This window comes from Manacus candei, unplaced genomic scaffold, assembly GCF_025592945.1.
Source record: "Manacus candei isolate 608988 ecotype Guabito, Panama unplaced genomic scaffold, ASM2559294v1 h1tg000009l, whole genome shotgun sequence".
Classification (NCBI taxonomy): Eukaryota; Metazoa; Chordata; class Aves; order Passeriformes; family Pipridae; genus Manacus; species Manacus candei.
The window spans coordinates 3,889,993-3,900,526 of NW_026138057.1; the positions used below are offsets into that span (position 1 = coordinate 3,889,993).

The window sequence follows — 10,534 nt, forward strand, 5'->3', positions numbered from 1 at the left end:
GCCAGCGGTGCTGAGACAGAGCCCCTTTGCTGGTACAAAGTGGGCACAGGTCAAACCACTGGGAAGCCTCATCCAGCCTCATCCTCCTCTCCCACCTCCTCCTCCTCGCCCAGTGCCCAGTGCCCGCAGTGGCTCTGCGTGGGTGAGGCCGTGCCCTCCCTGCCTCGGGGGCCACGTCACGGGGCAGCTGAGCTCACCTCCGTGCCCTGTCCCCTCGTGGCCAGCCCAGCCTCCCACTGCTGACCTTTGCAGCCGGCAGCCCGGAGGAGGGAGGCACAGCAGGGCCAGACCCAGAAATGCCGGGTTTAGCCCCAAACCACCCGCAAGGTGCGGGCTGGGAGGCACAGGCAATGCCTGGCTCCTCGGGGACATCCCTGGGGCGCAGCCAGGGGCACGGAGCAGCCGTGTCCCGGCTCGGCGTGTCCCCTCCTGCCGGGCTGGCAGCAGAAGCCCAGCTGTGGCCGTCTGTCTCCTTGGGCAAGGGCGCCGTGCCATGTGCCGGGAAGAGAGCCGGAGGAGCGGGAAGGAGGCTGGGAGACATCCCCGAGCCCACCGGGGCATGAAGGAACAGCCCATCGCTGCCCCAGGCGAGCTCCCCGACGCTGGCGGGAGTCCTGGGTGGGCGAAGCTCAACCTGGCGGTGCCGGAGCCCCCCGAGGGGCTGCCAGGCTCCTGTTGCCGCATCGAGCCCGTTCCCTGGTTGGCGCTGGAGGGAGGAGGGAGGGGTGACCTGGCTCCGGCCCCCGCTGAGGTGTGTGTGTCACGACCACAGCCAGCTGCGTCCTCTCCGCAGCCCCATAAAGTGCCGGGCCCCGAGGCCAGAGCCCCTCCTGGGGCCAACGCTCCAGAGGAGCCCGGTAGCTCTGCCAGAGCTGGAGCGGACGCTTGCACACAATCCCGTCCTCCTCCTTCTCCTGGGAGGAAGGGAGGCAGCCAGGGCTCTCCCCAGGGGCGGAGGAGCCAGATCCGGCTGGACCCTGAGCCCAGGCCAAGGCAGGCCTGGGAGTCCCCAGAGCGCCGACCCCGGCTCAGCCCCCCACACGTGGCTCGGCCCCCGGAGCCCCCCCAAAGGTCAGGGGGTTGTGTACCTGGAGGGGACGCACTGTCGAGGGTCCCAAATTCCGGATACGAGGCACTGGGAGAGAGACACACCTGGGAGGGGAGAGAGGAGCAGGAGGAGAGGCCGTGAGCGTGTCCTGGAGGCTGGCAGCCACGGGAAAGGGGCTCTGCACCCCTTGCCCTGCCTCCCCCCCATCAGGTGCCAGCAGTGGGGCCCCTCCGAGCCACTGAGCCCGGGAGGAGGGACTTGGGAAGCGGCTGCTCTGGCGGCGGGCGGGAGCCAGCTGGAGGACCCTGCTGTGAGCACAACTCGAGTTCCTCACAGACACATCCCCTGGGCTCCCTCGAGGCCACGAGCCCAGAGTCCGGCACTCCAGGCTGGCTGTGAGCACGGGCGGCTGTGGGAGCCTGTGCCACATCCCGGGAAGTGCTCACGGCCAGCCTGGAGCAAGCTGGGCTACTGGGAGGTGTCCAGGCCCATGGCAGGGAGGTGGGACTGGGGGGGCTTTAAGGTCCCTTCCGACGCAAACCATCCTGGGATTCTGTGGACAACCCATGGATATACCTGGCCAGCCCAGAATTTACAGCATCCCCCCCCACTGCAGAATCCCGGGACACCCCCAAAATCCATCCCTGGAAGTGTTCCAGGCCATGTTGGACAGGGCTTGGAGCAACTGGGTCTAGTGGAAGGTGTCCCTGCCCATGGTAGGGGGGTATGACTGGATGGACCTTAAGGTCCCTTCCAACCAAAACCATTCCAGGATTCTCTGGGATGCACAGCCAGCAGCACCTGCAGCAGGGAGAGAGACCATTAACCATTAACCACTGCCAACATGGGAGCAGCATCCTGCCCCCGGGAGGCAGGGATCGAAAAACCCCCGGGAACCGGGGAGCACCGGAGCAGCTCCAGGGAGCTGTATCCCTTCCTGGAAAGCACCTGGAATGCGGGAAAGGGGCGAGGGCACCGGGCGGAGCGGGCAATGCTGCGGGAGAGCAGCCCCGCCCGGGATGCTGCTGGGAATGAAGCGAGGGGTCAAGGGGCTGGGGGGAACAGGGAAGGAACGACCCCGGGGGAGCCCCGGGACGGGTCGGGAAGCCCCGGGAAGGACCCGGCGCGGGGAGCGGCGCCGAGGGGCTCGTCGAAGCCCCATTGGGCGAGCCGCACGTCACTCCGAGAATCGACCAATAGCGAGCCGGAAGGGGCGGGACCTGCCACCCCCGGTAGCAGCTGGGAGCTTCCCCCCGCACGCCGGTCACGTGGTGCTCTCGCGCCGTACCGTCACGCGCACCCCCGGCGTGGACCAATCGGAACGCGGCGGGGGCGGGACCAAGCGACACTCGCAGCCAATGGGGAGGCGGGGGGCGCAGGGCGGGCGCGGGAAGCCGGGAAGGCACCGGCGGGGGTGAAGCGGCCGGAACCACCGGGAGGGGCTGGAGGGGGGTGGGGGAGCGGGCGAGACCACTGCGGGGCCGCTGGACAGGGCGGGGAGCTGCGGGGCGAGGAGCGGGGAAACCAAAAACCGTGGGGAAGGGAGGGGGGCGGTGAGGCCGCGGGGCGGAACCAGCTGGGGGGCGTGGTCTTTCGTGGCAGGGGGCGTGGCCTAGTTCTCAGGCGTGGCCTAGTTCTGAGGGGCGCGGTCTCCGGGGAGGGGGCGTGGCCTCCGCGCGGGGGCGGGGCCTGGGGGCGGTGGCGCGAAGCCCCCACGTGCCCGCCCGGTGCCGGTGCCATGAAATGTGTCATCGCGGGCGGCAACGTCAAAGGTGAGCAGTGGGCACGGCGGGGCACGGCGGGGCGGGGGGGTCCCCCAGGCCCTGCCTCACCCCCCCTTACTTGCCCTCTCTTTCCCAGTGCTGGGCCGAGCCGTGCACTCCCTGTCCCGCATCGGCGACGAGCTGTACCTAGAGCCCACGGAGAAGGGGGTATGGAGCAGCTGGGGGAGCTGGGTGGGGCACCTGTGCCCCCTTCAGTCCCTTCAGGCAGCGCCAACACTGTGTGTGCGTGTCCCCCAGCTGTCCCTGCGCGCCGTCAACTCCTCCCGCTCCGCCTTCGCCTCCTTCCTCTTCGCCCCCCTCTTCTTCCAGCTGTACGAGCCGGGCGGCCCCGCGCCCGACACCGAGCGCTTCCGATGCAAAGTCCACATGAAGGTGCGGCCCCCCCTGCCCAGGAACACCTTCCCCCCAAGCTCCCCGTTTTTCTCAGGCAGGTGACAGTCCCTGTATCCATCCCCTGTATCCATCCCCTGCCCACAGTCCTTCCTGGGTGTGTTCCGCTCGCTGCCCTCGCTGGAGAAGTCGGTGGGGAAATGCCTCATCCTGCTCAAGCACCGTGCCAGCCGCCTGGTCCTGCAGCTCCACTGCAAGTATGGTGAGTGCCAGGGGGGTGACACAACAGCGGGGACATGCTGGCACCGTGTGCTGCCCTGCTGAGCCCGTGTCCCCACTGCCAGGTGTCACCAAGACACACAACCTGGCCTTCCAGGAGTGCGAGCGGCTCCAGGCCGTGTTCGACACCCAGTGCTGCTCCAGCCGCCTCTGTGCCCCGGCACGGTGAGGGGGCAACAAGGGGACACCACGGGGATGGCACTGGGGTGGGCAGGACAGAGGGGTACACCAGGGTGGGCAGAGGGGGATGAGGGTGGAAGGAAGGAGGGATCCTGGCTGGTCCCGTGGGATTTGGGGTGCTCAGCCCCCCTCACCTACCCCCTGTGCCCCCAGCGTGCTGGCAGACGCTGTGGTCCACTTCCCCCCGACGCTGGCTGAGGTGACACTGGGGACCGGCCCCGGGGGCAAGATCAGCCTCCGGAACTATGTGGAGGACGAGGCAGGTGAGTCCTGTGGGCTGAAGTAGCCCCTTGTCTGCCCTGGGGTGCCCTCACAGCCCCCCCCCCCCACCTCCCCCTCCCACCAGAGCTGAGCAAGATGATGGTGACCGAGCTGTGGCTGGCTGAGGACGAGTTCCAGTCAGTGACTGTGTCCCCGGGCTCCCGCATCACCTTCTGCCTCAAGGAATTTCGGGTGAGTCCCTGCTGGGTTCCTCCAGCCCTGTGTCGCCCCCCAGCCCCCCCCCCTCACCCCCCCCTTTGTCCCCAGGGGCTGCTGACCTTCGCCGAGGCCTCCAACCTGCTCCTCACCATCCACTTCGATGAGCCTGGCAGGTAGGAGGGGGTGCTGTGCCCTGCACCCCATGCCAGCCCTGCCTCTGTGTCCCCCCGACCCTCAGCCCCTCTGTGCCCCCAGGCCGGTGGTCTTCACCCTGGATGACACCGTGCTGGAGGTTCACCTGGTGCTGGCCACCCTCTCTGACCTGGAAAGCAGCTCCCTCCCCCCCCCCACCAACGGGTAAGTCCCACAGGAACCCCCCAGCTGCTCACAGCAGGGACCAGAGTGAACATTCCCGATCCTGCCCCTGTCTCCTCGCTCCCTCCCCATCAGTGTGTCCCACCTGCCCACCCCGGCCGACGACTTTGCTGATGACCTCGAGTCCTACATGGTTGCCCTGGAAAGCAGTGCCTGTGAGGGGACATCCGGGGGCCCCCCCAGCCCCACCTTCCCCCTGCGCACCCCCCGGACAGCCCAGAGTGACCCTGAGGAGCAGGAGGAGGAAGAGGATGAGGACGGAGCTGTGCCGGGGACCCCCCCTCACAAGAAGGTCTGGGATGGGTGTGCCTGGGGGCAGGAGGTGGTCACAACCCCCTCCTGACCCCCCCTCACAAGAAGGTCTGGGATGGGTGTGCCTGGGGGCAGGGGGTGGTCACAGCCCCCTCCTTTCTCCCCACAGTTCCGCTCCCTGTTTTTTGGCTCGGTGCTGACACCGGGGGAGCCCGGCCTGGCCCCCACCCAGGAGGTGCTGGCAGAGGACAGCGATGGAGAATGTTGAGCCCCAAGCCACTGCCACCCCCTCAGCATCCAACCAGCACAGGCACCCCCCAGTGACCCAATTCATTACAAGTTTATTCCCCAAAAAATTCCTCCCGCCCCCCGCTCCGCTGCCACCCCAGGGCTGGGCTCTGGGCTCCGGGCTCCCCCCTCGCCCCAGCACTCCCTGCCCTGGCACTGGGCTTGCTTTGGTGGAGCGTGGCTCGAAGGGGGGGGGAAACAGGATCCTCCAAATAAAAAAACTTGAGTCGAAAGAAAAGCGACCTGATTCTGTGTGTGTGGGTGGGGGTGGGGTGGGGAGGGAGACAGGGGGGTGGGTGGGCAGCACCCCGGCCGGGGCGGGGGGCAGCTCCCACGGCTCATTTCTTGGCTTTGGCAGAGTTTCGGGGGGGGGTGACGGGGCGCCCGGCGGGGTTCAGCCCACTGAACTGCCCGTACTTGCCCTTGCTCTTGTCGGCTGGCTTCAGGATCTGGGGGGCAAGGGGGAGAAACGGGTCAGGGGGGGAAGAAACAGGTCAGAAAGGGGTGAAGGGGGAGAGAAATGCATGAGGGGAGGGAGAGAAATGGGTGAGGAAGGGGCTTCACACCATCCCGCCCCAGCTCCCCACTCCCCTCCTGCCTCCAGGGCAGAACACCTCGGTGCCCTCCGCTCTCCCTCCAGCCCCTCCAGCAGGAATTGGGGGTGTCCTGCCCCTGGCCCAGCCCACCTGAAAGGAGCACATGAGGGTCTCATCCACGCTCATCATGGCGCCCGCGTTGTCGAACTCGCCACAGTAGTTGGGGGCCGAGAACAGGGTGACGAGCTGGCGCTTGGCAAAGAACTCGTAGCCATCCTCCACCACCTGCACGAGAGGGGCACACAGTGAGCACCCCTGGGGCAGATAACCACCCCCCTGGGCAAATAACCACCCCCCCAGGCAAATAAACCAACCCCCCGGGACCACTGTGCAACTTCAGGGGCAAATACCCACCCCCTCTGTGGCAAATATTCCCCTCCTGAATATCCACTCCCCTGAGGTCAATACTTGCCCACTCAGGGCAAATTCCCACTTCCCTGGAGTAAAATATCCACCCCCAGGGCCAGATATCCAGACTCCCAGGGTGAATACTCACTCCCCTGGGGCAAATTTTGACCCTCACGGGGCAAATGCTCACCCCCCCAGGGTCAATGTCAGGCAAATCCTCCCCCCTGGGGCCAATATCCACCTCCAGGCAAATGCCCAAATCCTGGGGTAAAATCTCACCCCTCTAGGATGAATACCCAAATCCCAGGGCAAATCCCCCCTGAAATCCTGCCTACACACTCACAACAACCCCCCAAAGTCAAACACCTCCTCTGGGGCGGGCGAACACCCCCTCAGGACCCACCCCTGGAGCACACACCGCCCTTGGGGGGCAAATCCTTGGGGTACACACGCCTGCCCTACACCCGACACCCACTGGGCACCCAAAGCCCCACTCCAGGGGCCCTCCCCAATATTTTGGGGGTCCCGGAGGTACCTGGTGTGCCCGGCAGATGAGATCCAGGTCGTGCTTGTGCAGGAACTTGGCCACCACCTCAGCCCCGAAGGTGAAGGAGACGCCGCGGTCGTTCTCCCCCCAGCCCTGCACGTCCTTGTCGGGGTCGGACCAGAGCAGGTCGCAGAGCAGCCCCTGATCCGGGACATCCGTGGGCCGCATGATCCGCCGGATCTGCTCCATCGACTGCAGGTCTGGGGACAGCCCTGCGGGGAAGGGGAGCCCCCAGAGCTCAGCACGGAGATCCCGCCCCTCCACAGCCCCTCCCCAGACCCCTCGGAAAGGGGTTTTTTTCCCACCTCCGTGGCAGCAGAAGATCTTCTCGTCCACGATGGCAGCGATGGGCAAACAGTTGAAGCAGTCGGTGAAGGTCTTCCAGAGCTTGATGTTGTATCGCCGCTTGCCTGGGGGGGAACAGTGAGGATTTGGGGGTGTCCTTGGGGGACAACAGGGACTTAAGGGTGTGTGGGGCTCCCAACAGGGGTTTTAGCCCCCCAGGTGATGCACAGGCAGCTGCCCTGAGGTCCATCAGACCTGGCAAAGCTCTGGCTGCACAGGGACAATGGGGATGTGGAGGTGTCCTTGGGGGACAATGGGGACTTGGGGGTGTCCTTGGGGGACAACGGGGATTTGGGGGTGTCCTTGGGGGACAATGGGGACTTGGGGGTGTCCTTGGGGGACAACGGGGACTTGGGGGTGTCCTTGGGAGGGCACTGAGGTGGGTGACACGGGGGCACAGGGGGACAGGGTGGGACTGGGGGGGGAATAGGAGGACACAGGGCTGGACAAAGGGGTGGCAAGTGGACACTGGAGAGGCCAGGAGGACACAGGGATGGCAGGGGGATATTGGGATGGCCAGGGGGACACAGGAGGACAAGAGGACAGGAGGGGGTGGCAGGAGGATGTGGAGGGGGACAGGAAGACAAGGAGGGGCAGTAGGACACGGGATGGGCAGGAGGACAATGGGAGCAGTGGATGAGGGATATGGGGGGTCAGGGGGACAAGGAGGGGTGGCAAGAGCACATGGGGGGACAGGAGGACCATAGTGGGGCAGGGGGACAACAGGGGGGGCAGGAGGACATGGGGAGAGGGCAGGAGGACATGGGGAGAAGGCAGGAGGACATGGGGAGAAGGCAGGAGGACGTGGGAAGAGGGCAGGAGGACGTGGGAAGAGGGCAGGAGGACGTGGGAAGAGGGCAGGAGGACGTGGGAAGAGGACAGGAGGACGTGGGGAGGGACAGGAGGACGTGGGGAGGGACAGGAGGACATGGAAGGGGACAGGAGGACATGGAAGGGGACAGGAGGACATGGAAGGGGACAGGAGGACATGGAAGGGGACAGGAGGACATGGAAGGGGACAGGAGGACACAGGGGTGGGCAAGGGGTGGCAGGAGGATGTGGAGGGGGACAGGAAGACAAGGAGGGGCAGTAGGACATGGGATAGGCAGGAGGACAATGGGGGCAGTGGATGGGGGATATGGGGGGTCAGGGGGACAAGGAGGGGTGGCAAGAGGACATGGGGGTCAGCAGGATACGAGGGTACAGGAAGCCACACAGAGGGGGCAGGAGGACATAGGGGTGGGCAGGAGGACATGGGGAGGGAGCAAAAGGATATGGGGTGACAGGAGGACAACAGGAGTGGTAGACAGGGGGACAAGAGAAGGTGACAAGAGCGCATGAGGGGGCAGGAGGATACAGGAGAGCAGGAGGTGGCAGGAGGACACAGGGTGGGCAGGAGGATACATGAGGGAGGTCAGGAGAACACGGTGGGAGGGCAGAGGGGGCAGGAGGACTACCCTGGTCACAGCTGGGGTGGGACAGCACTGGGACAGCAGCAGGTGAGGGGTGCACAAGGACAGCTGGGGGGTTTGGGGGGCCCAGCCTGGGCACTCACACTCGTCGTAGAAGCCGTAGATGCGGTTGATGCTGGCACACTCGTGGTTGCCCCGCAGTAGGAAGAAGTTCTCGGGGTACTTGATCTTATAGGCGAGCAGGAGGCAGATGGTCTCCAGAGACTGCTTGCCCCGGTCCACGTAGTCCCCCAGAAACAGGTAGTTGCTCTCAGGGGGGAAGCCCCCGTACTCAAAGAGCCGCAGCAGGTCATAGTACTGCCCGTGGATGTCACCTGAGGGGGGGGACAGGCTGTGAGTGGGATCCCAGCTCCCCACAGCCCCCCTGCCTTCCCGTGGGCAGCGCAGGGCTGTGCAGGACCCCCCACCCACCCATCCAGCCCTCACCGCAGATCTTGAGAGGTGCCTCCAGCTCCAGCAGGATCGGCTGGCTCAGGAAGATCTCCCGGGATTTCAGGCACAGCCCCCGGATCTCGTTCTCCGTCAGCTGCACGTTCTTCCCTGGCCGCGACCCTTGGACTGGCCCCCCACCCCAGAGAACGGGGTCAGGGACCCCTAAAGTGCCCCAGGAACCCCCCAGGAACCCCGCCAGTGCTTCAGGAACCCCGCCAGCAGCCCATCTCTAGGGCACCCCCCTTATATTCCCCAGCTCCTCCCGCCGGGATATAGATCCCTTAGGAACTCCCCCCATATCCTCCAGGCTCAGTTCCAACCCCCACACCCCTTGGGGACCCCCCCATATCCTCAGGCTCATCTCCAGCCCCCCACACCCCTTGGGGACCCCCCCCACATCTTCCAGCCCGCACCCCCCCCCCGCGGGGTACAGACTGCTCAGGGACTCCTCCCATATCCTCCAGGCTCAGCTCGAGCCTTCCAGACCCCTTGGGGACCCGCCCCAAACACCACCCGACCCTGACCCCCCTTCCCAAAAGCACCGCGGCCTAACACCCCCCCCCCCGCCAGGCCCGGGCCGGGAACCTCCCCCTCCGCGGCGTTGGGGCACGGCCCGGGCGGGCCCCGGGGACCTCCGCGGACGGACAGGGGGCAATCCCGGGGGCCGGGGGCGGCGGGGACCCCTCACCCTCCAGGAGGCGGCTGATGATGGAGTCGAGGTTGAGCTTCTCGGTGTCCGCCATGGCCGCCCGCGCGCCGCCACGCCCCGCGCGCCCGCCCAGAGCGCCTCCCCCCCCTCGCCCAGGGGCGCCCCCTGCCGGCTCGGAGGAGTCACCGCGGAGCTTCGGTGTCCCCCTTGTCCCGGTGTCCCGATCCCAGCGCCGATGGGGACGGGAGACAGGACAAACATGGAGGGGAGGGGGGCGGGGAGCCACGGCGGTGGCATAGAGGCAGGAGGACACCCGTGGAGGTGGGACACGCGTGGCAGATGGAGAAGCCGGGCAAGGGGACATCCCTGGACAGGGGGACACGCCGGGAACGGGGATACCCCGGGAAGGGGGACATCCTGGGAAAGGGCATAACCCCGGAAGGGGGACACCCTGGGAAAGGGGACATCGCGGGAAAGGGGACAAGAGGGACCACGGGGACTCGTATCCCGCTCCTGGGCGGGCAGAGATAAGAGTGGAGGAGGCAGCCTCGGGGTAGATGGGGGTCCCCGGGACTGAGGCCCTGGGGACACGGAGGGGACACGGGGGGACATGGGCACTCGTATCCTAGTCCTGGGAGCACAGGGATAGGGGCTGCGTGGAGTTAGGGGCATATCAGGAGGGACCAGGGCAGGAGTGGGTCCCCAGGACTGGAGTCAGGGTGACACGCAGGGGACACAGAGGGACACCAGGGGACACCACGACGCCTGGCAGAGCTCGGGGATGTCCCCGCCCCGGGGCCTTGGGGACACCGTCGGGAGCAGCACCGGGCAGTTGCTGGGAAGCTGTTGCCACCTCGGGGACACCCTGAAGGCCGGGCTCCCGCAGGGGACACGGAGGAGGGTGACACGTTTGTGCCACGGCTCGGGCAGGGTGGCAGTGCCAGGGATGGGGTTCTGCCTGTCCTCTGCCTGTCCCCCGCCTATCCCCCTGCCCACAGTGGCTGTGCCATGCCGTGCCATGCTCTCCCATACCATGCTGTGCTCTGCCATGCCATTCCCCGTGTGCCATTCTCTGTATGCCATGCCAAGACACGCCATTCTCCTGTGCCGTGCCATGCCATTCCCTGTATTCCATTCCCTGTGCAACACACCATGCCGTGCCACTGCTCGCATGCCATTCCCTGCCATT

At 66.4% G+C, this 10,534-nt stretch overlaps 2 protein-coding genes across 3 annotated transcripts; one reads left to right on the forward strand and one right to left on the reverse strand.

Moving 5' to 3' along the window:
* The first annotated feature begins 2,665 nt into the window (after positions 1 to 2,665).
* On the forward strand, positions 2,666 to 5,154 carry RAD9A (RAD9 checkpoint clamp component A). The gene is made up of 11 exons (XM_051777083.1): positions 2,666 to 2,820; positions 2,909 to 2,979; positions 3,070 to 3,204; positions 3,310 to 3,424; positions 3,507 to 3,606; positions 3,775 to 3,884; positions 3,968 to 4,074; positions 4,150 to 4,214; positions 4,297 to 4,398; positions 4,492 to 4,708; positions 4,838 to 5,154. The coding sequence occupies exons 1-11, from the start codon at positions 2,787 to 2,789 to the stop codon at positions 4,934 to 4,936; spliced, it is 1,155 nt and encodes a 384-aa protein (XP_051633043.1). The 5' UTR covers positions 2,666 to 2,786; the 3' UTR covers positions 4,937 to 5,154.
* Positions 4,990 to 10,507, reverse strand: PPP1CA (protein phosphatase 1 catalytic subunit alpha). Of its 2 annotated transcripts, none has more exons than XM_051777071.1 (7): positions 10,378 to 10,507; positions 8,691 to 8,822; positions 8,348 to 8,578; positions 6,753 to 6,857; positions 6,436 to 6,659; positions 5,643 to 5,777; positions 4,990 to 5,405 (listed from the first exon to the last, which is right to left on the reverse strand). In XM_051777071.1, the coding sequence occupies exons 1-7, from the start codon at positions 10,478 to 10,480 to the stop codon at positions 5,295 to 5,297; spliced, it is 1,041 nt and encodes a 346-aa protein (XP_051633031.1). In that variant the 5' UTR covers positions 10,481 to 10,507; the 3' UTR covers positions 4,990 to 5,294. The 2 variants fall into 2 exon arrangements, with proteins under 2 accessions (XP_051633031.1, XP_051633030.1); XM_051777070.1 differs by lacking the exon at positions 10,378 to 10,507 and adding an exon at positions 9,385 to 9,496.
* Between the last annotated feature and the right edge of the window lie 27 nt (positions 10,508 to 10,534).